At 41.7% G+C, this 27,933-nt stretch overlaps 1 protein-coding gene across 1 annotated transcript in view; it reads right to left on the minus strand.

The window, feature by feature from the left end:
- The window catches only part of NFIA (nuclear factor I A), a 362,772-nt gene that overhangs the window by 107,635 nt on the left and 227,204 nt on the right, over positions 1–27,933 (minus strand). The window contains exon 5 of the mRNA XM_029946438.1: positions 14,549–14,623. Coding sequence (XP_029802298.1) covers positions 14,549–14,623 — 75 coding nt within the window. The remainder of the gene's footprint in view (positions 1–14,548; positions 14,624–27,933) is intronic.

Here is a 27,933-nt window from a genome sequence, read left to right on the forward strand (position 1 = left end):
GCAGTGAGTTGGGTATTCTCAGTGCCTCGCATCTGGAGAAGAGGAAGAGCCTTAGAGAGGGACCTGGGAGAGGTGGGCTTTCGGCAGGCTTTCCTGAGAACCTGTGGAGCATTTTTTTAATACCTCACTCAATCCACAAAACAACCTTTTTTAGGGGACAGTACCTTTTCTAGATGAGAAAAACTAAGCCCTGAAGTGAGGTTAACTAGCTTGTCATGGACCACAAAAAAGCAAGAAAGAGGGAGAGCCCGGATTAAAATGCAAGGATGTCTCACCCCAAAACCTATTGCTTTTCCTATCACACTACCCTGACACTCATTTACAATATTTTCCTTAAACTTGAGATGATATAAAGGTATATAGTGTCTGTCTCACAAGGTTTACAACAGAGTGGAATGATGAAATAATACTTGAATATTGAATTCGACGCTGAATGTGCTAAATCTCATAGGAAAAATGCAAAGGATGTGTTAGGAAATTTCAAAGGAATGACAGATCGTATTGGCTCGTGGGATCAAAAAAGATTTGAGTTCAAGAAGAGTTGGACACTTACCCTTGGGCTCCAAGGATGGTAGGATTTAAAAAGGCAGAGAAGAGAGTTTCTAGGCAAATGACAGAGCATGTACATAAGTTTGGAGGCAGGAAGTAGTTAGTGATCTGCAGGATCCATCAGGACAGCTTCTGAGTAGGGAAATGATCATGGTCGAACTGAGAAACATTATACCGAATGCAGCAAAGGGGACTAAGGTGGGGAAATCAGTTGGAAAGTTGATGCAGGAGTTGTGGCAGGAGGGAATGGAGGCCTAAGCCACGCTGCCAAGAAAGAAAACAGAATTTTCACAATGGATATTTGTCACCTTGGTACAGGTACAAAAGATCACAGTTGTGCACTGTGAAAGGGCATATACAAACATATAGATCATGCTACTCTAACAAATATAAAATCTCAATAAGACGTATATAACACAATGCGCTTCTTAGCTAATAATGGGAATGAGTTTGCGAATTTGGGAACTAAACGTTGTCAAGGGTTAAATGACTTGAACAATGTCTGCCCAGGATGGCATGCTGGGCTTCGGAAGCCAAAGACTAACAGCCTGCTGATACGTGACAGAGATTACGTAGTCACTGCCAATGAAGGGTGGGGAGGTTAAGGAAGGACTGGACCAACCACAGCACTTCCTGTCTGTTCCACATAGTGTGAAACCTGACTTCATTCCACTTGTACTTGACCCTAGGCTCTATCATTCTAAAATGATCTCATACAGGACATTTTTTCCCCAACTAGATTGAGTGCATTTTGAGGACTAGACATCCCAGGCTGTAGAAAAAGTGCTGTTCTGGGCCTGGGTGACACTGCCTAGAGTTTCAGCCTTGCCAATAACCACCCATGTAGCTGAAGTCATTTAAACTCTTGGACCTCACAACTCTCATAATAATTATGTTAGAAATGCAAACTCACCACCACTGCCATGGCTATAACCAGCCCCCAAACAAAGCCTAATGTTTATTAAGCATCATTTATGGGCCAGATGCTGGTCTGAGCCCGTTAAGCACCTCATCTCATTTAAACTCACAATACTTCTGGGAAGGAACTGAAGCACAAAGAGGGGAAGCAACGTTCTCTGGTCGTGAAGTCAGAGGGCGCTACCAGAGGACCTTTAATCCTACAGATCCAATAGCCTTTTCTGTGCTCGTGAACAGCTCTGTGGAGTTTGTATGGCAATCAATACAACACAACAGCTGACGATCAATAAATATGTCCTGAATTAAGGAGGATCAGCAATCGCCCTCTCCGTTTGCCCTCTGCCCCCCGACTTTACACAATGCAAAATGAAGCTCACATATCCATAAATCTAGAGGGGTGTGAGGACCGTCCCTCAACTTTCTGAAGCAGCACTGCAATGACTCACACCTGGAGTTTTTGTGGATTTCTGTTCCATAGAGGGGTTTTTCTCAAAAGATTAACTTTTGGGAATTGTCTCATTGGATGTCATTTCTAAGCTATTTGTCCCTCCCCCTCACCCCCACTCCTTTCTTTCCTGTCACGAGTAGAATGCAGTCTTTGTGTCATTTTTTAATAAATGGTTTGCTATTAAGGAATCATTATAGTAATGTGGGCTATTGGAAGAAAGGGGTTACTTTAGTAGCCAACCCTCTTAATGACCTGCTCTTCTGTACACATTAGTAGTTGGATAAGGTTGTGGTTATTGAACTTCTGCCATCCACCAGAGACAATCTGCTCGGGCCTGCATTGTTGGAAAGAGAGGGTGATGGAAAAAAAATTCTATCCAAAATTTCAAGCTACTCTGCCTGGGAGACAACAGTGCACTGAGTTTACAACTCGTTCAGCAGGAATCAGTGGGGAGCATTAACTGAGCGGCTAGCGTGGCCAGCCCAGTGCTAACGGCACCTGGTTTCTGAGACACTGCCTCCTAAGGGATTCAAATATTCATGGAGCACTTTCCATGTGCTGGGCGCTGTTTCAGATGCTTGAGATCCATCACTGGGTAGGATATATATAAGACCCCCTGCCCTTGTGGGGCTTACATTTTAGAGATGAATGATCATTGCTGCCCTTCCTCCAAGCTCCAAGGCAACTGAGGAGTATGGACTCATGGCCGATAGGTAACCCTCAAAAAGGACTATGAGGATTTAGTACTCCATTTTCACTGTATTAAATAAGTAGGAAAAAAGAAGAGAGGTATATTTCTCTCCAGATTATGTAATGTCGCATACTCGCTGGAACTTTGGGAACTTGTACTTTAAGGCTTGGGGGGAAAAATTCCAACAACAAGTGCACAGTTCTAGGGGCCCAGCACAATTTAGTGTTGTTTTGCATTCTAGTGGCAAAGATCTCATCAGAAAGTCCATGTCACTGGCACAAAAGGAGTGAACATGGGAAAATGTTTGGTCTTCTTTCTATCAAAGGCACAGTTGTAAAATGCACAATGCTATGAACACTCAAGCAAATCTGGAATCATCGTTAAAAGGAATTAACTTGGAAAGTAATTTATGGCAAGAAAATTCAGCTCCTTTGTTATCTTCCTTTTACCGTAATATGCTTCCTGAACACTGCCTATGAGAGAGGGCTTTTAGAAAGAAAAAAAAAAAACACATAAGTATAGTAAAATTAACTCATTTTATCAATTTGTGCTCTTGGCCAGAGTTTCCTGACTGTGGCTACGCGGGCTGTAAAACTGATGAATTTGCATGGAAAAAGAAACCAGGGTAAGTAATTTGTGTAAGAGGTAACACGGACGTACACTGCTATAATTCAGACACCCTGCAGATAGCAGACTGCTGCAGTGTGAGCAGTTATGGGTTAGAAAAATGACCACACTGCAGTCAGTCTGACTTGAATGGAAATCAATCATAAAGGTACTTTCTCTGCAGCTTCTACGCCACAGTCTTCAGCAACTCCTCTGCCAAGCAGATTTCTGGTCTGTAAACCACGTGTTCATCTCCTTTTCCTACCCTGCCTTTCTGAAAGGTCTGACCCAAGGCAGGCTAGGAGTATGGTTTTCCAAAATGGAACATAAAAGAAAGGCACTGGACCAAAACAAGGATTTCCCTCTATGTGGAAACTAGCTCCCCTGCTAGTATGAGATTTAAGCAACGCTTTTTATGAAACGTAGTGTTAGGTGCCAAAAGCCAGCGGAACCCTTTAACCCCGTCACCGGCATCTGCTAAGGCAGAGAGAGCACCGGTTTCACACATCCACATTTGTGGGCACAAGTTAAGAAATACGTGGGTTTGTGGTGCCAGAAGGGGGAGGAGGAGGTGAACAGAGAAATTGTTATTTTGGGAAAAAAAAGTTTCCTTTTTATTAAAATAAGAACAATTCACTGATACCCTCTTCCTCCCCACTCTGAATCCTGAAGATGACTGATCATTGATAATGATTGTGAGTTCAGTTTGTAAAGTAAGTGTATTCAGTCACTTCACTGCTGTGAAGAAAGCTCGGTCTTGGATTTCAAAAAATCTTAGGTTATCTACTTTATAAAGGAGGGAGCTATTTCTACTTATTTCTGTATTTTCCCCGGCACACAGCGTGAGATGCTGCATATATTACACATGCAACAAATGTTTATTGAATTGAATGAAAATGATATGAGCTTATTAGTAAAAAACAGCTAAGAACTAATATTTATTGATCACTTATCATGCGCCAGGCTGATGTGCTCTGTGTTGTTACCTGAAGTATTTCTCATTTCATCGTTGCAGTATCCCCATAGAACGTGTATTTGTTTATTCTCATTTACAAATGAGAAAATTAGCTGTAAGGTTAAGTACCATGTTCAAGATGACACAGCTAGGCCAGTGGGCCTTCAGTATCCCCAGATAGCAGCCCCAGGGAACAGACTCAAAACTTACATTTCTAATCTGTCTTTCCTTCATCATCAATGACTAGAGAGATGGATTCGACAGGATTTATGTAGGAAAAAAATGATCACCTACCAATTAAGAGGGAAACTTCTATCTCATCACCTTCCTTCTTTGTGTTTACGGGACTTTCAAGCTGCGAGGCTGGGCCAGGGCTTCCCAGGATGGAGGGCCCGGCACTGGTTGAGCCGAGCAAGCCACAGTGGGGTTGGCGATGCTTACCGATCTCCTGCATTAGTGGCTTCTGCCTTTGGGAGTGAAATTGATTTTCTGCATTTTAGAGTATCATCTCATCTTAGCTTCTGGTTGAGGTCAAATGTGGTACCCGTTTAGTATCTGATACAGCCTCAGACATGGGATTAAGTCTTCCCTGACAGGGGAGGGATGTGATGGCCTCCGACGCCTTTCCACCACAGTGATCTATAAAACCAGGGAAGGGCTTCTAAACATAAGCCCCTTTATCAAGAGTGCACTGGGACTATCTGACCATTAACTATTAGGAAACCAAACTATATCAACAACTTCATCCCAACAGCCTACAGATCCAGCTGTCTATACTAATAATTCTCAATATTTCCACTAAGAACTATTTCTTCCCCCTCCTCCATCCGCTGGAAGATCCTGGGTGTTAACACGTACTCCTATCAGTCACAGACTGTATTAACTCAGTTCCTGTGTTGGACTTAAAGTGTGGCTCTGCTGAGTGTGGGCTGCAGTGATCTCATCCTGGACATGCCGATGGGGTCACCAACAAGAATCTTTCTAATCAGCAGGTGTAGGCTAGGAAAATATATTCCAGCCAATATCTCAATAATATTTGTGGTATTATCATGCAAGTATTGTAGAATTTCTGTCAGGCTTTTGGAGATGCCAAAAGTACTTTTTAGTTTTCCAGTGTTACCTATTGGATGGGAATATCTGTTCTTAAAAACATTGAGGCTTATGAGTGCATAAAGAAAAGTTTATGAAAATTTGCATTGCCGGTAATTACTTCCAGTGTGCCCCTGTTACTCACAGGGAATATGTTCATAATATAAAAGAAAGGAAAATTCAAATACTATAGAATTAAGTACTATTTTTAAAAAACTCTGGTTAAAAATAACCAAGGTGTGGCCAGTCACTTAAAAAGTTGTTAATGTGTCAGTGTTAGATTGAGAATTTGAAAACATCTTGCTATCCATTAGATACACCGTGGAAGAGAAACCTCCAGAATGATGCAGAAGTATAGGTTGGGCTGAGAAGTTGAGGAATAAGAATTTTCTGGCATCCTAAAGCAGATGAGTTAGATCTAGTATTGGCACGCTCTTATTCCATCAGAATTATTAACTTGGAAGGGGTCACGAGAATGGTCCTTCTAATAAATTGACTTTTAGAACTTGCATCTAAAATCAGTCCTTCTTAAGTTACCGTGCACACAGAGCGCACACACACACACACACACACACACACACACAATTTTTAATGAATTTGCTGATAGTGTGACAGTGTGATCATCTCAAGGATCAGCTCTGAACACATAGTAAAGGACCAGGGACCAAGGCTTTGTTCAATAATAACCCCTGCAATTACCACTGTTGAGCATCTAGTATATGCTAGACCCCTCACAGTCTCTTCCTTAATCCCCAAAACACGCCTGCATTCAGATGCAGGCCCAGAACAGCCAGTATAGTGCAGATTTGCTGGCTGAACAAATGATTGCTGATGAGGAGGAGAACATAGCTGAAAGGGGTCCGGAATGCCCGAAGTCAGATAGTTGGTAAATGGCAGACCCAGATCCTCAAGTCTATATCCTGGGCTATGATACCATGCTGCCATCTTAAATATGGGTTTTATATATAGTGTATTACAACTAGAGGGCATAACCCACGAATTAGCTAGAAAAGATTAGAAAGAGATGAACATATGATCAGAGAGCATGATAACAAATTAGTATGTACATCAAGGTGTTATGTGTTTTAGGGCACCTGGGTGGCTCAGTTGGTTAAGTGCCTGACTTCAGTTCAAGTCATGATCTCACAGTTTGTGAGTTCGAGCCTCCTGTTGGCTCTGTGCTGACAGCTCAGAGCCTGGAGCCTGCATTGGATCCTCTTTCTCTCTGCCCCTCCCCCGCTTGCCTGTGCGCGTGCTCGCTCTCTCTCCCTCCCTCCCTCCCTCCCTCCCTCCCTCTCTGTGTCTCTAAAAAATAAATAAACATAGAAAAAAATGTTAGGGCTCCTGGGTGGCTCAGTCGGTTAAGCATCCAACTTTGGCTCAGGTAATCATCTCACAGGTTGTGAGTTTGAGCCCTGTGTCAGGCTCTATGCTGAGAGCTCAGAGCCTGGAACCTGCTTCAGATTCTGTGTCTCCTTCTCTCTCTGCCCCTCCCCCATTTGCTCATGTTTTCTCTCTCCCTCTCTTAAAAATAAACAATAAAAAATTTTTTTAATGTTAAAAAAAGGGGTTACATATTTTGCTTCTCTCTGAGTCAAATCTTTGTTTTTTATTCTTAATTTTTTAAATATTTATTCATTTTTGAGAGAGAGAGAGACAGAACATGAGTGGGGGAGGAGCAGAGAGAGGGAGACACAGTATCCGAAGGAGGCTCCAGTATCTGTCAGCACAGAGCCTGATGCAGGGCTGGTACCCCCAGACCGCAAGATCATGACCTGAGCTGAAGTTGGATGTGCAACCGACTGAGCCACCCAGGCGCCCCTTAGTCAAATCTTTAAAATGAGAATGCTCACAATCTGGTTACTTTAGCAAGAGCTTCACCTAAGAATCAAAAACCAAGGGTCCCTGAGATCCTGCCCAGAAAACTCTCTAACAGCTCTAACCTGGAAAGTTGTAGGGATAGGAGTGTCACAGAAAAAACTGGACTTTTAAGCATAGCATTGTCTAATGGATGTGCTGATGTCATAAGCCTCTTATAACCATAGTTTTTTTAATGTTTATTTATTTATTGTGAGAGAGAAAGAGAAGGCGGGGGAGGGCCAAAGAGAGAGGGAGACAGAGAATCCCAGCAGGCTCTGCACTGGCAGCACGGAGCCCATGTGAAGCTCGAACTCACAAACCATGAGATCACAACCTGAGCCAAAACTGAGTCAGACACTTAACTGACTGGGCCACCCGGAGCCCCTATGACCACAGTTTTAATTTCAGTGGCATGGTGGGCATAACTGCCAGGGCTACATCGAACACAAGGTATCTTGTACATTTCCATTTGTGGATAAGGATGGGGACACCTCTCACTTGACGTGGCTCTTTCTCTATCCAGTGAGGAGAACAGAATGGAGAAAATCATGTGTGGCTACCCCTACTGTGAGCTGGGATTCAGAAGACAGAGTGGTGTGCGGGGCACCTGGGGGGCTCAGTCGGTTCGGCTCAGGTCATGATCTCACGGTTCAAGGGTTCGAGCCCTGCGTCAGGCTCTGTGCTGACAGCTAGCTCAGAGCCTGGAACCTGTCTTCAGATTCTGTGTCTCCCTCTCTGTCTGACCCTCCTCTGCTCATGCTCTCTCTCTCTCAAAAAATAAATAAAAACATTAAAAAAAATAAAGAGTGGTATGATAAAAAGGTCTATTATTGCTAGTCCAGTCCATTGGCTGCTGGCTTTACTGTCCAAATAGTCACCCCAAATATGTCAAGAAAATTAAAAGAAAAAAATTATACAACAAAACTGGACCAATTCAATTTCAGTGTTTATTTTGAAAATTTATTGAATTAGAGTAGAGGAAACCTGCTAAATTAAGACAGCCAGACTGATATTTTCTTTCCTAAGTGTACGGCAATATTTATTATTTTGTATCTCCATGAGGGGCTGATTAAAACTAGAAAATTAAAACTGGAAAACATTTGCAGTGTCATAATCTATGTAGAATAAGGTGGCTAAGGCAGTCAAAATAAACCATAGACAGGGCCAGTCAGTGTTTTCTATTCCAGAACTTAACAGATTTTCTTTAAAAACTGCGTTTTAGAGACAGGCATTACGACTTTTTGTAAAGGGTCGCCCACCCTTTTGTCTGCGGCAGAGCATACCTTCGATGTGGAGGGGGTGCCATTGACTTCTACAGATAGAAAATGTGTGATGTTCATTTTAAAATTACTAGTAGAGCCTGCTATTGACCATCTAATTATGCCGAGTTCCATTTATAAACATAGCTAACCACTAAGTTTATGGAGACTTTTTGTGCCGCTTTAATAGGATATTGATCGAGAGCATAGTTTGAGTGGACTGCCATTGAATTGTGTAATGGCAAACAAAAGGCAAGGTCAGAGCCACTGTTCATGCTAGGGCTGAAGTCTATTTTTTATTATAATCTTTTTGTTTCTTCCTTTAATGCTTAAGTCCAAATGGTCTCTTTGGAAAGAGGGGCTTGCTTAAGAATATGAACTTTAAAATTAATTTTCAGGCAATGATCATAGCCAAGAGGCCACTTGTTCAGAAAACAAAGTTTCAAATCTCTTCTCCTCTAATGAAGATCTAAAATCCTGCAACTCCTTCAGTGGTGCCTCTCTGCGCGCCCCCCCGCCCCCAAGACTGGACGTCTGGAATCCCTCATTCTACACCAATTTCCCCATGAGTCCTTCTTCGCAAGAACATTTTGCAATTTCCAAGTTTGGGCTTGTTCGTATCAAAGAGCTGCATTTTCATACGGTACCTGGGACCTGAGGTAATTCTGCTGTACGAGTCTCATCGTGTTAGGTTAGAATACCGCCAGCTGTTTGGCTACACCGCTGGCCAGAAAATCCGCGCCTGCCGATACGGGTTCTCGGAGACACGCAAAGGACCCAGAGACTTCAGAGGAGTTGAAAAGGGAATTGCACCTTGGATCTCGGTGACGCTTCTTGTGTGACAATGTAGAAAGTGCACATGCAGAAGGCAGCAAACAGCCACTAGGGTGCCACCTCATGCCAGGCTGAGGCATATGCCTGGCTCCATTCACTCCCCCTCTCCATTGACAAACAAGTCGGGAGTCCTGTGGCCACCCAGCAGCCGGGCTTTGTGGCAGAGCCAGGACAATTCAGCTGCTGGATTTCATAGATCCTGCCGCAGCGCGACAGGAACCAAAAATTCAGTCTGGGTAACTGAGAGTGGTTTTTACACCCAAAGACGCTAAAGCTGGCCACAGTGCACTGGGAACCCTGGCTCTTCCAAATTCCAGGGCCGTGAAGTCATCCCTAGCCACGGAGTTTACTTAACCCTTGCAGCCTGCTCGGGTGTACAAACCACTGCTGGAAAATGAGACCCCGGCGGGCCAGAGTCACAATGGCCTGTGTGTATTTGTGGTTTTCCTCTTTCCCTGTGAAGCGGTGACGTATTCGGAGTCACCTCACCAACTTCAAGTACAGGAGTCAGCACTTGAGAAGGAAATGGGCAGAAGGAGTGGGTTCTTTGGGAGGATTTTCTGGGTTCCCACCAGGACGGGTATGTGATGGCCTCAAAGCTCGCCCCAGAGGGGGACGCTGGTGCAAAATAAACAAGAGCGGGTGCTGACTGAGTCGGCCACTGAGCGGGGGTCATTTAGCAGCTAGCCAAGTGCGCCCTCCTGGTGGCAGCTTCATGGGAAGGAGAGCCATCTGAAAATGCTTTTTGAGGGCTTTGTTTGAACACGCAGCATCACAAAGAACCATCTCGACAGATGGTTCCTGTCCTTTTCCTCACAGTGCTCTGCTGAAACAACTTTGGTGATTCTGACCTGCGGGGTTAGCACTTGGAAACCCCCCTCCCCCAGGGCAGAGAAGACCTCTCTTTGCCTTTGGCACAGCATCTCTCCGTCTGTATTCCCCCTTCCCGACCCTCTCCTGGAACAAAGCAGTAAATTACTTGAATGACTTTCAGATGGCCCTGTCCCAAGGAGGACCACATAGACACATCCACTTTTGTGCTCCAGGACTTCCTTTGCTGCTAAGAGAAACAGAACTCTCCTTCTTGCCTTGCGTGAAGATAACGCACAAAATTCAAGGGTAGGTAGGGAGGCGGGAGGCCAGGGTGAGAGGGGAATTCATGACAGACCGAGGTGGGAGCCCCTCATTCTAACAGCTCCATGCATCTGATCAGTGCAATTTAATGTCAAGCAACGTTGCTGCCTGACCCTCACCTCTGAACGTGTGAAGCTAAACCAGCAGCTTTCTCTTGAGTTTCTCTGCCATTGCCACCCTGTAGTAACACGGCTATAAACAACAAACTTAGCACACGGTTATTTCAGTGAATCCTCAGGAGGAAATGCTGAAATAGCACCTCCCTCCTCTGTTAAATTTAAAAGGAGGAAAACGAAAAACAGAAACTAACTGGAAACCTGAGGAAAGTAAATATTTACATTAGCAAATTTTAACATTAAATAATAAAGATTCAGGAGGAGGGAAAATTTTCAAACGGAGGCCACCATCAGTTTGACATTTCCAGGCCATGTATGTGGTCATAAGTGTGACTGGGGGGATCTGGGTGGGGCTGAGATAAAGGTAAGAAGAGATGTGCAGCGGAGTGGGAGAGATTCTAAGACCCCGCGGCCATTAAAAACATCCAGATAAAGGGTGAACTATTCACAGAATGAGTAATAATTTTGGAGAGTGGGGAGATGACTGGCTGGAAGGCAGGTGATTTTTCGGGAAGTGAGACTATTCTGTATGACACTGCAATAATAGATACATTTGTCAACACACGGAATCTACAACACAATGAACTGAACCCTTATGTCAACTATGGACTTCTGTTAACAATAGCGTGTCAATATCAGTTCCTCCCTTGTAACAAGTGTACGACATGAACAAAAGATGTTAATATATACAGGAAACTATTTGGGGGAGGGGTAAATATTAAAATTCTGTACTTTTTACTAACCTTAGGCTATGAGCCTAAAATTGCTCTAAAAAATAAAGTCTATTCATTTAAAAAATCATAACTGAAAACAAATCCAGGCGAAAAACGTTTAAATGTTTGACTTTACAGGAATGTAGCTTCAACCTTGTTTTACATGTACAGATTAACAAGCTAAAAGTTTATCAGCCCTAACGAGAAATGTTTTTTTAATAAAAACACAGACTCTTTGGCTTCTGTGTAGCTCTCTAAGAAGTTACAGGAGAGTCATGGCAAAAATGTCTGCAGTCAGTTAGCTGAGCACAGCAAAGTAAAAAGAGCAAGTTTCTTAACCTCTTTGAGCAACACAGTCTCCTTCATCCATAAAAAGGACAATAATAGCAACCGTGGGAGGGTTGAACGAGATGATGTTTACAAAGTGCCTAGCACAATGCCTGATACATAGCGTATGCTTGGCAAACGGTAGCTACCGTAATTTTTCATGTTAGTATTGCATCATGTTCCTAACGGGGCTAACATTATGCATTTAATCGCCTTCTGTGCCAGTTAGCTGATTTCTATTTCAAGGCTGCAGAATGCACCCCAGCACCACTCATTTGTCAAAAGCCCACTGCCCCTCTAACATGGACACTTAGCTCTTCCAACTCAGGGACCGGGTCAGTGCTGTAAGAAATGGTGAAGCGTTTTGACTCATCATGAGTCTTTCAGAAAGGTGTCTGGGTGAGGAAACCTGAGCTGGGGGGTGGATCCTCACCCCACCAGCCAAGACAATCTTGTGACATATACCTCGGCAAACCTGGATTACGGATCTGCAAGAGGGAGGGGGGGCTCTGGACAGCAGTTTGGCCTGAAGCCACGAGTTAGCTGACACAGCCCAGTCCCACTCTCGCCAAACAGTTTTAGTCAGCACGAGGCCATGTGTGAGTGGGTCCTACAGCGATTACACAGCAGTGTGCAGAATCAAAAAGCATTCGAGAGCCGAAGGATGCTCATGATGCCAGGCATCAGCAACATAACCCCCTAAATGGGGACAGGAAACAAAACCAGGTCCCTCTGCAAATTCAATCTGTGGTCTGTCCATACCCTCTGGCAGTCTTAAAGGCAGGTTTAGAATTCACTTGGCAACTGTGCTATGTAGACTGAATGGAGGGATAATCTAGCTTGGAATTGATAGGCCGTGGGATATAAGACCTTAAAGGGACATACAGAAAATGGAAGAGGGACAAGATGCTAGCGATGGTCCTGAGCAGCTGTGGGCCGTCTCATCCAATACCCAGGCCTTGGGACACTGATGGTAATGAACACAAAATGTAAGCATTACAGCAGCCAGGGTAGAGTAAAAAGGTCGATGCTCCAATCGGAGAGTTTAGTAAGGGCTCAAGGAAAGTATTTGCCTGGAATGCCATTGTGATAATTACCCTCTGAAAGGTATATATTCTATATTACTATTATTATTAAAATTATAAGACAAATGTGGGATAGAGATCCTTTTCGAGTCTTACAAAGTGAAAAGCAATTTTATTAAAAAAAATTTTTTTTAATGTTTACTTATTTTTGAGAGACAGATGCAAGCAGAGAGAGAAGGAGACACAGAACCAGAAGCAGGCTCCAGGCTCTGAGCTGTCAGCACAGAGCCCGACACGGCGCTCGAATCCACAAACTGTGAGATCATGACCTGAGCTGAAGGATGCTTAACTGACTGAGCCACTCAGGTGCCCCAGTGAAAAATAGTTTTAAAAAATGTATGAATGCATTATTTGTCCATGGCAAATGATGGGCCAGTCAGCTCTGCTATGGCAGCCTACATCCTCCAAGTTAATCTAGTCCCTTCCTCACCGGTTGGTACTTGAGGCATCCTTGATAACATGGCAGCAACTTCTCCATTCCAGTTCATACCCTCCTGCTCCTAACACCTCATTCCCTATGGTTCCACCTCCCTCACACCAGAACACCTCCAGGATCAACCAGGGGTCCTGCCTGCCAGAATTCTCACCCGCCACATTCCCTTCCCCCTAGTCTCCTTGTCTAGCCGCACACTACACACTTTGTCTAGTTCCTTTGGACCCACACAAGAGTACACATTCGCAAGACACAGACTTCGCTTTAACTGTTTACTCACTGTTTGACTTTGGTGGATGACTTAAAAAGAGCCCCAATTTAACTCATTTGTAAAAATGAGTGGAAGTACTTACCTGACAAGTTGATGGCCAAGATTCATTTCTATAACATACATGGAAACACAGCGTAGCGTCTGACAGATAGTGACTGCTCAACGGTCATTAGATTTTTGTTTTCTTTATCTGTCCCTCAAACATCAGATCCTCTGCCCCCACATCTTATATCCTACTGTCTGGATTCTGAACAGTCATCCAGCTTTAAGAAATAAGAGCCGACAGAATCGGAGCCTGTGAGATCGGGACGGTGTGGCTTGCTGACCCGACAGCTTGTCAGAGACTGACCGGTTTACTCTGTCAGTCTTGCAAGACTGTAAACGCAGTGATTGGGGGGTTTGAACTTGAAATGAAAACATTTATTTTTACTCCACCTCATTCCACAAAGGATTTGATGCAGTTTGAAACCAATATTAACATGGTAAATTTGATCTAGGAGTAGTATCTTCAAATAGGAGGAGAATAAAAAGTCAAATTGTAACAGTTGATATTTATATTTTCCTCTTGTTATTAGCATCTATGACACTAGAGTCATTGTAGATACGCAGTTAAATAAAAATAAAGGGATGTTTTTGAGGGAAGGCAAGGGTGTGTGTGTGTGTGTGTGTGTGTGTGTGTGTATGACTGACAGAGACAGAGAAAAAGAGAGAGACAGAGAGACTGAAGGAGAGAAAGACAGAGAGAAGATATCCTATATTTTCTCCTTGGACTGTCTGGATTATGTCATAGCGAAAATACAATCAATGACCGCTCTGATCAATGGAACGGGGTGGTGACAGGTACTCTTAATTCATCGTTGTTGGTGATTATTGGCAAGCTGGTAATGATCACACCGTACTGTGTCACTCATGCTGAGGGCATTAGCATTCTTTAAAGGTCAAAAACAAATTCTTTTAAAATGCAGAATTTCTTAGAAATCAGGGAAGCCTCAATTTTTTTTAACCAGGTTCACACTAGAAAGTAGGGAATATGTGAGACAGTCAGGATTTCAGTTCTTTCCCTATGTCTCACATTGAAATGATATTTAATTTTTCCTGATTTAAATTCTTGGCTGTCAAATAAACTGCGTGGCGAAATTCTTCCAATGGGTAAATGAGAAAGGGATTCTGAAAGCTATTTATGTCTCTAGGAGGCCTAGGCAGAAAGTAAGCACAAACCCAAGGCAAATCTGTACCAAATCAAAGCAAAATTATACTTACTCTGTGACACTCTTACTAGCTCAGTCACACTAAAAACACCTGATGTGACAAAACTGTCCTGGAAGCCCAAATGTCCTGGGGAAACAAAAACAAAAGAAACAGTGTCATAAATAGAAGACATCTGACAAGAGAATTCTAAATATTAGTTTCATTGTGATTAAAAAAGGCAAGGTCTAATTTCACATTCTGCTCTACTTAGAGTCTGCGTGGGAGGGTACAGTCACTTCGTTATAGAGCTGGTTTTTTGGTTTGAATCTGGGGGTTATGGAAAGCTATGACACACCTGGGTGATTTTTGAAATGGTCAAAAAAAAAAAAAAAAACCTCAACAGGAAATCTGAAACAAAAGAAGATTTAAAATACATGGTTACCTTGGCTGATCTCTGAGAGCTTCAGAGCTGGAACGAAAACAGCCTCCCAGTGAATCAGCCAGGACACCTAGGTTCCATACCAGTTTTTAAACATCCTCTCAAGAAACATCTGATTAGCATCAGCTATCCATTCATTCAAATTAAATAAGATTTAAAGATGTTCTCTTCATTTTTAGAGGCACCATAGGGTGAATCTTTAAAAAGCCAGAGTAGAAAAAGCAAGTCCCAACCCTTGAAACATGAAAACAAAGTCTTTGGGGAACAAAAAAAAGAGTTTTTTCATGAGTGGGTCGGTTGAGTCTTTTTTTTTTTTTGAGAAAAGATAATAAGTCAATGGTTCAAAATGGTAATCTTTGAAATTTGCATCTGTTTTATTTTTGCTGCATATAATTAATTTAAGATATCTGCTATTACATCTATTATCAACTGCTTATTTTTTATGGTATATTCAGAAATATAAAACTTATGAATAGCAAGGAATACATAATTTAGGATATGTTGTTTTTTTCTCTGCCTCTCAAGTTTTCCGATTTGGAATCTCACATAGGTAAAATCTAGTTGAGATCTGTCTATAGGGTTAGCATAAACACCTGCTTTAAAATTAGAGCCAAAGGAGAAGTTGGCTGAAGGGATTTTAAAAAACAACTTTTCTTTGAAATAAAAAACGTACCTTAAAGAAATGCAACATAAGAAAATCTGAATACATAACAAACAGTCCATAAATAAGATTCATGTTATTGATAAAAAATAGAGTTTACCCACTAGTAAGCAGAAGCAAATTTACCTATGGTATGGTTTATACACCAATAAATTCATTAAATGTCATGCACATAAACATATGCAACAAATCACTGTGATGGTACCTACAAATTATTCTTTTTCTTTTGGTTGCATTACAATGAGAAAGATATTTTTCTTTTGCCGAGTTTAAAATTTTTCCCAGTTAATTTTTATATCAAACAATCTATGCTATTTCAGATAAACAGCTCTAATTTTTAGAATGTGCAGTAATTACAAACTGCTTTTTAAAGTAAAAGGGCAAACTTTCACTTGAAGACGTGCTTAAGAAATTTCACCTCTCAAAACAACTCCCACCCAGTCAACTTTGGTTGACTTTTGTTTGGTAAGCGCCTAAGATGTCATCTCTTGGACTAAGACAATTGAGAAGTAAAAGTAAACAAATAAGTCAAAATTCTCTAAACTGGTCTTGGTGAAACAGACTATAATCTCTCTTTCCATTGTGACGGCACTGACATCGCATTAATCCTACAGACTCTAACAAAAAAATCCAACCATAATGATTAAGTTTGACTTAAAACACATCTAACAAGAGCAAGGGAATGCACAGTTGAACGGGAAGCCCCAGGTTGATTTCCAGCCCGTGTTCCTCTCTGCCGGACAACTCAACGAGAAGTCTGTAGAGAGTGAACGCGAACACGTGTACTTCAATCCTGCCACCAAAGAAGCAAGCACTGTAGTTTGAAAACTAAGTTTAGTTTGGTGCAAGGACTCGAGAGGGAGAAACACCTGTGCTCATTCAAACTCTCATCTCTTGATGGCTCCTTTTCTTTTGTAAGGTCCTCTCTTAGATGTGGTGTTCCCCAGGGTTTGTGCTTGAAAGGTATTATTTTCTAAGCTATTTCCTCTGCTTCCATGATACCACAGTCACCAGTCTTGTCTGTCATATTTCTGAAAACTAGAATAATGTTTGTTTCTTTCACTACTGTATTTAATGCCTGGGACAAAGCAGTCAGTGAGTGAATGTTTGTTCAATAAGAGGATGAATGACTCTCTAGGCCAATGACTCTCAATCATTGCCTTTTACCAAGATCTCTGTCAAAATGTTAATTGGATATTTCTACCCAATTTCTACCTCAAACCCGATGTGTCCAAAGTCAAGCTCGTTTTCTTCTCCCTACAAAACCTGTTCTGACTCTATGAAATTCCCTACTTTAATGAACCATCTACTATCTTCATGCTTTCTATGTTTTGGTGCCATCCTTAACTCCTGCTTCTTACAAAAACCTATATCCAACTGATCCTCACTGACTCTATTTTTTACTATTTCTTGACTCCAAGTACATCGCCATTTCCACCCCCTCCATGACTAGCCCAGGCTTTTCCTGATTCTCACCAGCCTGATGGGGCAACCTCTTAACTATGTTCTCTATTATCAGTCTTGGTTTCTTCTTAGTCCACTGTCTACTTTGCAGCTAGAACTGTCTCTCACAGGCAAATCTGAAGGCTCATTTATTTATTCAACACATATTTTTTTGGGCAGCTACTATGAGCCAGGCATTGTGCTTGGGGTTTAAGATACAGTTCCTACATTCAGGGAGTTTACAGTTTAGGATTAGAGACAACTGAACACATAAAACAAATGAATCATTTAAAAAATTATAAATGGTATAAATGAAATGAAGAAAATAATTAAGAAACACTTTAGAAAGGGTGATCAGGGAAGATGTCTCTAAGAGCTGACATTTGAAAGATACTAAGGAAAGAGTTATGAAAAGAAAGGGAAAGAGCTCTTCAGGCAGAAGGATTCAGATGTGCAAAGGCCCTGGGGTAGGAAAGAATGAGACAGTGGAGAAGCTGAGATAAATCCAATGTGTTCAGAGCTCACTGCTCTGTCAGAATCTTGCAAGAGCCCCACAGAGAACTGAGGGTGCAGTATAAATTCCAGCACGTGGCATACCACCCTTGATCCATAGCCTCTATTTTCCCCTGCAGGCTCATTTTTAAAAAAATCTCTGCTCTCTCTTCTAGCCCTACCCCTTGGGCCTAAGGGAATACCTGCTGTACCATGGCCCTGGTTCAGTCCTTTCCCCACACTGTCCCATCTTCCTGGACTGTCTGTCCTTCCTACTCTTTGCTTGGCCAACTTCCCACTTGTCCTTCAGGATTCACCCTTATTGTCATTCTATGAGAAGCCTTCTCTGGTCACCTGCCCACTGGAATAATCTCTTTTTCTCTTTTTTCAATATTGACCAGTACACAGAGCATAGCTCTAATCTGGGAGCTAGCCCACTGAACTGTAATGTCGTCTTTTTCTCATATTAGACAGGAAGCCCTATGAGAAAGAGCATCTTGTGTGTCTCCAGCCATCCAGGTCTTAACACAGGGCCTGGTCTGCAGTAAGCACCCCACTTGAGTTGAGGGAAAACAACTCAATTTGGGCTTGAGAATGCTTATTTTCCTTTTCACAGAAATGTTGACACAACTTATTTCTGTCTCTTTCTCTCACCTCTAGTGATACAGTTTGAACTAAAATGGAGTCACCGTACATCTGAAAATTATTACAATGAAAAACCCAAATTGTCCCTCCAGATTAAACAGGACAAGGACTCAGGAGACCATCCATTTAGGATGGAGGTTCCAATCAAGAAGGTGCCATCAGGTCCTCTGATGAGAAGTGCCTGAGGGTTGTCCTATTGTGATGGTGCTTCCTATCTGGGGGGAATGAGTTAAAACAGAGTTAAAGGGCAGCATGATTTAATGGTCATAACCCCCCCCCCCCCAAAAGAGTCTAATGCCGAGCTTAAACTAGAATCTCGTGTGATCCTGAAGAAGTCACCACAAAAATCACAACGGGATCCTCCTTGTCCTCTCAGCAACCTGCTCCCTCAGGCTTATTTTAGTCAAATGTGTATAATTTAGAAGGCGAACTCTATGCGGAGGTATGATAATCGGAAAAATAAAGCAAAAAGTAGAATGATTGTACAAGTCCTGATGTGACCGTCTCGTCTATAACGTGTCCCTGGGGAAAGGTCTGTGTAAACACTCCATGTAACTTTAAGGGACTATGAAACTGGTTTTGTTCCTTCACCAATTATTTGGAAACCCGCTGGTGAACTCTAGAGGAAGACAGCAACGAGAAATGAAACCCAAGAAATGATGGAAAAAGTGACACGTCTAATGTAATTACTAAGCAAACCTGAGCAGATTAACATTTCGTTCTCACTAACACAAACCAAGTCATAAAAATGACTTGCAGGGAAATAACACTAATCTGGGTGTTCTACTTTATTGCCAGATGAGAGAAAAATGGAAAAGAAAATAAAAAGGTCAATTCCAGTAATTCCAACCTCCAATGTTCTCATGAAAAGATCCTCGGTTGGAAAGCTGATTAAACATCCCTGAAAGGTCCCAAGATTTACATTTTGAATACAGCCTCTCAGAAATGAGTGCAAAACATACTTTTGTTAAATATGTCTTGGCTGAAAACCCGAATTTCACAGTGATCTCCTCCGATTCTGAACTACTGCTCAGGAGCAACTGTGTTGTAGTTTGAGAGAAGAAGCAGACGCTTTTTCATTTTCTAGAAAATGGCCAAAAGAGTTCATTCACTGAAGTCTTGTTCAGTGAATTCCCAATTAGAGTACATATTTCAATACCTTGGAGTCAGCCGTACTCATCGTGGGGAAGGTGAGGCTGTCTAAGAGAGGCAGAAATACAAAAAGCTAAATTCTTTCATGGGTGGTTAGAAAAAGCAGTTCTCTTTGCCTTGATGATATCGGCAATTATTAGGAAACATGCCATTGTATGGGGACCAAATCTCATCTCGTGAAGGGATTGGACATCTATCTACCTCTTAACAGGCAGGAAAGGATTTGCAGAGAGACAGGTGCCCTTGCAGAACTGTCCAGAGGTCCAGGGGAAGAAACAGCTGGGGACAGACCAACCAGAGGGTTGGGCTTGAAAGGGAATTTGAACATTCACAAAGCAGAGGATGTATCTGAGGAAGAACATTTACACGCTACACCGTATTTCTGTTTGTCCTGTTAAGCAAAAGGCCTCAGCTCCAAATCATCAAATCTCATCAGGCTGATTGGATGCAAACTGCAATACACAGGACATTCCATCAAAAAGAATGCCTCTCTCGTCTATTCTCCCCTTGGTAAATAAGGTTCCATCACTATGAAAAGAGAGGCCAAGGTCTGGGCGTTTCCACACTTGGGCGTCTGAGCTTCTCAAAAGGAAAAGAGTTCCCCCTTGTTCTCATGCATTTATGCCCCACAAGTATTGGAGATTACTTGGGTCATGCAGGCCCCGCATTAAGTCCTGAGGACACTGCTCCCACAGAATTTACATGCTCATCCTTCTAAAGAAAAGTCTATCTTCACGAAGCTGCTTTTTCCTGGAATTTACATTTCTCCTTGCATAACCTCGCCACAGGCTTATGAGCTACCTACAGAAAGGGAATGTGGCCCCTACATCTTCCCCTTTTCCTACAGTCAGGACACGTCACGTGTGCTCAGTCAACACTGTTGAGTAGAACTTCTACCCTACCTGTCTCATGTCATAGCCTCTTTCTACCTTACGAGAGAGTCACTTGTTTGTCTGTGTTAGCTCCACACTACTGCCAAAAAACCCAGTCAGGCAGGGTTGTACCCATGATCGTGCATTCTCCACAGAGCCCAGCACAATCACTTAGTCTAGGTGTGTAATAAATATTCATTTATCGACCCAGATGAGTGACATGAGGTACCCTGATTTGGCAGCCTTCTAAAGCATAATGTAAATTATTCTTGGCTTATTTCCAGTGATACCTTACTTCTGTCCTCTTGATTTGGAATATCTTAGAAGACAGGGTTAAACATTTTTTTTAATGTTTTTATTTATTTTTGAGAGAGGGACGAGGGGTACGGGGGGGGGCACAGGGTTCGCAGTGAGCTCTGCACTAAGAACAGAGAGCCCAATGTGGGGCCTGAACTGACCCACCGTAAGATCATGACCTGAGCCAAAGTCAGATGCTCAACTGACTGAGCCACCCAGATGCCCCAGAAAACAGGTTTTTAAAAGATAGGGTGGTCCAGTAAGCCCAAATTCTAAACTTTGAGTCTCATTTTTAACTATACATTGATGATTTAAATTATTCTGCCATTCATTGATAACATTTGAAATATTATTTATTTTTAGAATAATTCCTAATATTATAACAAATGCCAAAAATTCAGACATCTGCTAAAAAGAATGTAGTGGCAATAAAAATACATAGATGTCCTGTTTGTGTGATTAATCTTTACAATGGTGGGGATTTCACTCAGTAGTCTGCTTATAGTAAACATGAAAAAACTGACCTAGGTTGTTGGACTGGCAATGAGACCATAAACTATACCTAGAAAGTTTCTATATCTAGAGAGTTGTGTCTGGGAATCTGTAAAACAACTAATAATGTGAAAGAGGTATTTTGAGAGTCTCAGGTGAAAAGGGTTGTTATCAATGCACTTGGAATATGTTAGGATTGTCGTTTTGGTCTAACACAACACAGCAAGGCACTATCTCTAGTATGGCAATAATGTAGTCTTAGCTGAGAAGGAGGGTGACCCAAGACGAGGTTTTACAAGTATGTGTCATGGGACTTATGTACTGTAGATTCCTTTTTTGCTGCCCCAAATTTCCCTGCCCTTCTTAGGTAGTATTATCCAAGTATTATTCGATACAAAACACAATACTAATCTGTGTTTTTAATTTGTTCTGCCGTGCCCATAAAGTCAGTATGTGGTTTACTGCTTTCGCCCATCAAGTGTGTACTTGGAGGCCTATTATGTGGCAAGCACAGTCCTAGGCCCTGGGGATTTAAGAAGAAAGGCCACAAGGTCTTTACTGTTAGGGGTCGGGGTGGGGGTGGGGGAATATGTCCCCAGTTAAGAAAGATGTTGACATAGATTTCAGTGATGTATTTACCTAAATTGGGTCTTTTTAGGGGTGTCTGGGTGGCTCCATTGGTTGAGTGTCTAACTCTTGATTTCGGCTCTGGTCATGATCCAGGGTCGTGGGATAGAGCCCTGCACTGGGCTCCGTGCTGAGCATGGAGCCTGCTTGGTAGTTTCTCTCTCTTTTCCTCTCCCTCTGCCCCTTTCCCCCCTCGTGCACACGCTCTCTCTGTCTAAAATTTTAAAAAAATACCATATGATTTCACTCTTATGTGGAATTTAAGAAACAAAACAGATGAACATACAGGAAGCAAATGAAAAATAAAAACAGAGAGGGAGACAAACCATAAAAGACTCTTCAATACAGAGAACAAACTGAGGGGTGCTGGAAGGGAGATGGGTGGGGGGATGGGCTAAATGGGTGATGGGCATTAAGGAGGGCACTTGTTGGGATGAGCACTGGGTGTTACACGGAAGTGATGAACCACTGGGTTCTACTCCTGAAACTGATATTACACTGTATGTTATCTAACTTGAATTTAAATAAATTAAAAATAAATAAATAAATAACATTGGGTCTTTTTATAAGACCTTTCCAGGAAAGGCTATAGCAAAAGCTCTTGCAATGTCCTGTGCCAAGTCCGCTGGTTGTCTGTACTCATCCATGACTGACAGCTACAGATGGTAGTTCTCAGCCTCTTTTAGTCAGAAGTGGCCACTACTGGAAAGTGAATGAACGTGATACAGTCAACTCCTACCCAACCTGTCTGAAAAAAAATTCCTTCCCTAGGCACTCTTTCTTCCTCTTTTTATGAGCTAGGACAGTGTCAGCCATGAAAACAAAGACAGTGCCCATGGGAGGGCAGGGCTGGAAGCCGGAAGGCAGAGGGAACGAGGGAGCACAGGGCCCTGAATGACAGTGTGAAGTAGAACCACCCTGCCAACTCAGCCTTCTCACCTGGAAGCGTTACCAAAACGAAGAGGAGGGGCGCCTGGGGGGACCAGTCGTCCGACTGAGCATCCAGCTCTTGATATCAGCTCAGGTCATGATCCCAGGGTTGTGGGATCAAGCCCCACATCTGGCTCCACACTGAGTATGGAATCAAACTGTTTAGGATTCCATTCTCTCTCTCTCTCTCTCTCTCTCTCTCTCTCAGGGCACCTGGGTGGCTCAGTCAGTTAAACATCCAACTCTTGATTTTTGGCTCAGGTTATGATCTCACGCTTCATGAATTCGAGCCCCACATCAGGCTCTGCACTGACAGTGCGGTGCCTGCTTGGGATCCTCTTTCTCCTTTTCTTTCTGCCCCTCCTCTGCCTGCTCTTTCTCTCTCTCAAAATAAATAAACTTAAAAAAAATATTCTCTCTCTTCCCCTCTGCCCGTCTCCCCTGCTCATGTGCTCTGCCTCTCTCTCTCAGAAAAAAGTAAATTTTAAAAAAAGACAAAGATTTTAGTGTACTTACACCATTGTATTTTTTTCTCTTTGTTATAGCAACCTACTACTTCCCATGACCAACAGCGACGCCAACCTTTCCCTTTAGAATCTAAAGTGTTGCAAATTAGCAGCCCACAGGCCAATTCCGGTCTGCCAACAGATTTTGCTTGGCTAGCACAGTACTAATTTTTTTTTTTTTTTTTTTACATATGGATGTTTTTAAACTGGGCATGAGCTTACAAATGTACCACACTCCCCAATACTCTTTATTGTATTTCATTTATTTAATGATCGGTGAGGCCCCTGTAGGCACATAAATGTGTGATGCCTGCTAGGCATTTTCTCTCCACGTTAATCTGCTAGCAGATGAGGAGAGAATGGATGGATGGTTGGTGTCTTTGGTCTGATGAAAAAAAAAAAAAAGCCCATCAGTATTTCATGATTTCTTTAGAATGAAGTTTAGACTTCTTTGCTAGGTATTTTAAAGCCCTTTAAAATCTGTCCTCTGGCCCACCTTTTCAGGGTTCAACGTATATTTCCAATACCGCCTAAATATATGCTCTCTATGTGACAAGCCAAAATATCCCTCTTGCTAGTCTCCAAATTCTGATATGTTCTATCCTTCACATTGGAATTCCTACCAGTGCTTCCCAAAACACGTTATATATAATACTCCCCCCAAATGCTCCACCACAAACATAAACACAAAGAGACAAATACACATAAAATAAAGATTTCCATGGTAAAATGAACTCAGGAAACACCATCATGCCCACCCTTGGAGAATGACGAGAAATATCCACAAGTTAAAGCCTCTGAGAGTCCCTGCAATCAATAATAGTTTCTTGGTATTATTTAACTCTCGATTTCTCGACTAACTTGACAAGGAGACCATATATTTTTGGCAACCGTGTTTCTTCTTCTCTCCCTCTTTCCCATGTGGTGACGTGCCGATGCGCTGAGGGAAAGGCAGGATCTGAACTCTTCCAGCCAATCCACACTTGAATGCAAGGCCGAAGGACACAGCGCATCTTCACTTGCAAGCATTTGAACATATCCGCATTGAGAAAATGGATCAAGCCAGTAATAGGTGTTGTAAAGGTAGGCTGCTTATCTGAAAAATTTACTCCCAGAACCTCTCAAGACTGTATTAATTTCCATTGAAAGTGTAGCCTTTCTGATATTTATGTGTTTGGCCTTCTGCGAAGCAACTTAGACATATTTGTTCCAGTTCCTGCTGCAACTCTGTGTAGTTGGCAGTAGTCTGATTGTATAAAAAAGGACGCTTACGCTCAGAGAGGTTAAGTGACTTGCTGAAGGTCACACAGCTAGTGGCAGAATTTAGGATTAGAACACAGGTTCCCTTAGTTCTCTTTATATAATAAATGTGATTGCTTTTTAATCCATCATAAATAATACCCAGAGACTTGATTATCCAGTCTAACCCAAAGGCCTTATCATATCTTTTCACCAATGCCTTCACTTAGTAAGGGAAGAGTAGTATTTCATTAAATTAAATTTGATTGCTCAATGACTTCACATAAAGAGGTTTTATGAGTTTGAGTCACAAGGATTAAGCACTTAATTAAAGGACAATGTCTATCGGACAGCAAAACATCTAAATAAAAAGTGAAAAATGACTTTTACTTATTTGCATGTTTGGAAATATTGAATGCATGACACCGTGGAATGAACTAGAAGCAAAGAGATTCTGAAGATTGTCCAGTAACAGAGTGATCATCATTGGGTTGTGACAAGGAATTTTAAACTAATAAATTAACGAGGTTTGATTTTAGAAATAACAGTTCATTTAGTGAGTCTGCCTTCCCATAACTTCTCCTCTTTACCTCCGTTTTATCCTGGAACAGGACAGAATAAATCTAATTTCTCTTCTACTTTGCTACCCTTCAAGTATTTGAAGATAGTCCCTCAGCCCCTAATTTTCTCTCCTCCAGACTACGTATCCTTTCTTTCATTTTCTTGTCAGGTCAGTCGACTAATTTCCCCATTGTCCCTAAGCATTTAGAATCATACATTCATAGGGCCTGTTATAAGCAGAAATAGATATTTTGCAAGTGGACCCAACAAATTAGTTGTATATAAGAACAGAGAAAACACGTGCTTTATGAAATATTTTTTCTTTAAGCACCATAAAAAAATCTAAAGAGAAATTTTGCTTCGTGTTAGCAAAAGTAAATTCCAGTATAATTAGCATAATAAAATTAGTATTTTGTAAATATTTTAAGATTAACTATGTTGTTTCTTAATGTACTTAGAAGTACTTCTTAAATGTATTTTTTAATTAACCTGATTTTGAACTAACAGGTTTTTAAGCAACTTTATTGTTCTTATGGTCTGAATCAACGTTTTCTCTAAACTTGGACAGTAATACCTGGAAATCTACAAGTGGATAAAACTATTCGTAACGGCTTCAGTTTCTGTTTAGGAACTCATACATATACTGGAGAAAAAATAAGGAAATTTGTTCCCTGAATACATGAGAAACTGATTACCTTAATTGAAACAGACATGAAACTGGATCACCCGAAGGCTACCCCGGTTTATGGATGTAAAACAGCGAAAAAACCTGAATGTGCATTGTCCTGTTCTTCATTTTTAGGTTTAATTCACGTGGCTATGAAACATTACAGAGAGCCCTGCTTGCTAAACCAGCCGAGGGCACATGCAATGACAAGGAAAGAAGATGACCAGGGGCCATGTGCTAATTTTAAGACACTCGACACTGATTTGGGTTCACCAAGCATGGAAAGAAAATCATTGATGAGTTGAAGCGATATATTTTAAAAGAATCCTTGCAATTACTTGTCCAAACTACAAAAAGAAAAAGAAAATGACAAACAGGTAGATGTAGTTTTCCAAACATATAATAAAATTAGTTACTGTTTACAACCACAAAATACAAAGAGCTTTCATCTTTTTAAAAGTCATTCGCTTCGTGCAATTCTTGCCCGCTTACCCAGCAATTACTTACTTACTGATGCCATAATCCACAGCATTTATTAAATTATAGACTCTACAGTATACATTTCTGCAGATACTACAGCATGCCACAAATCGTGTGGGCCACTACACTTTGAAGTTTGCTGGCTTAGCACAAACACAAAGTATTTCAGAAGTACCAGAAAATTCTCTGTGAATAAAACAGAATGAATTACACTGCTCAGGCCATGTCGTGTTAGCACAATGGAGAGACACTTTTAAGACTTTAAAGTCATGTAATACAATTCTAGGCTGGATTTTTCTTGTTAAAAAAAAAGTAGAATAGGAGTGATTGGAAGAGAAAAGGGCCAATATTTGACAACAGAAATCAGCATAACCTTTTAACTGCAGCAGCCATGGGTGACTGCCCTTTGACCTTGAAAGATTATGTGGGATTTCAGTGACAACAGCTGGAAGTGAGCATGTGTGAATAGAGAACACGGATCTGAGGCCTCGTACAAAAGACTGCACAATCTCTGCCCAGATCGGAGTGCTGATTAGAAATTGTTTCCTGGTCCTGGCTTAATAGAGTGTGATAATGAAAGTTTTGTGTTTTTTTTTTTTTTAATTCTTCCAGCAAGATATCATGGCTACATTTCTTCCATACTCACTGTCTCCTTCAGCCCCTCAAATCTTCTGGGCTTTCCTATGTAACCGGCCCATCCTTCTTAGGGATGGGGCTAAAACAAAACTTTGTTTTACAACCTACTGGTTCACAGTCAAAACTTCTCTAGGTGCTTGAGTTTCTCTCCTGAGATTCAAAATCACCCTATTGTGGCATTTCACATAGGGTGTCATTTTTTTAAGGACATGTCACAGACACATGCATGTACACACACACACGGCTTAAATGAGAGCTCAGTGAAAGTGGGAACTGTAGTTCTCTCATCTTTTTAATTCTACAGCTTGTACAGTCTACACCAAATGGTGGTTCTTTGCTATACGGAGGACAAATGCGCACAGAGATGAAACATTTGTTCTTACACACTTAGTCTTTCTATTGTTCTTGAGGTAGACTTTTAAACACACACTCAATAATGTCATCTTTCCCTTCAAGCAGGTTCACATATTTAGCAAATTTTTAGTGAAGTCTCTACATGTGTTTACCCAACAAGAGCATATGAAGAAGGTAAGTAATTATTTCTTTTCGAAGATAAGGTAACTTAACCTGGTAGATAGAGAGATTTGACTGCTTGGTGGACATGGTCATTTCAACCCACAAGACTCGCAATGAATGGCATTCATTGAGCAGAAACGCACCTAAACCGACCCAGATACAATCTCAAATTCCTCTGTAGGATCCTCATACTTGCTGACATTGCTCTGAAACCACCAGAATGATGCCGCATGATTACTGAAAGGACATTGGGTTATGACTCATTTTTGTTGTTTTGGTTTTACCATACACTCTATCTTAACTTCTACTGCTCCAGATTTTGCTAACTCCCCTAGCTCTGGATTTTGCTAACTAGTCTAGTTTCTATACCAAATTAGCAACTCCTTAGCTTCAGAAGAAGGTGGCCTTTCTTTTATGCAAATAATACCTCGAGTTGGGCAAAAACCAACCTGGCTATGAGGTATGGGACGAACAGAGGCTGGTGAAACTGACTTCCAAATCAGACACGGGTTGTCTGCTTACATCCTTCTATAACAACGCTAGATGTTATTCCAAACAAGCCTTGGGACAGATTGTTTTTCAGAACAGACCGAATCCATTTGCCGTTTCAAAATTCTATAAACAGAGTATTAAGGAATTCAATTCCCACAGCAACTATATGAGCGCTGGCTTTGGCTTTATGGGAGTTCCTGCCAAGCTCAGTTATTTGTAGAACTATTGGTTGAGAGTGTCCTTTGCAACTAAGAGCAGAAGGGACCAATGCTTGTGATCTCAATTCACTTTAAGGACTGGGTCTTGCTGG

This window comes from Suricata suricatta, chromosome 8, assembly GCF_006229205.1.
Source record: "Suricata suricatta isolate VVHF042 chromosome 8, meerkat_22Aug2017_6uvM2_HiC, whole genome shotgun sequence".
Lineage (NCBI taxonomy): Eukaryota > Metazoa > Chordata > Mammalia > Carnivora > Herpestidae > Suricata > Suricata suricatta.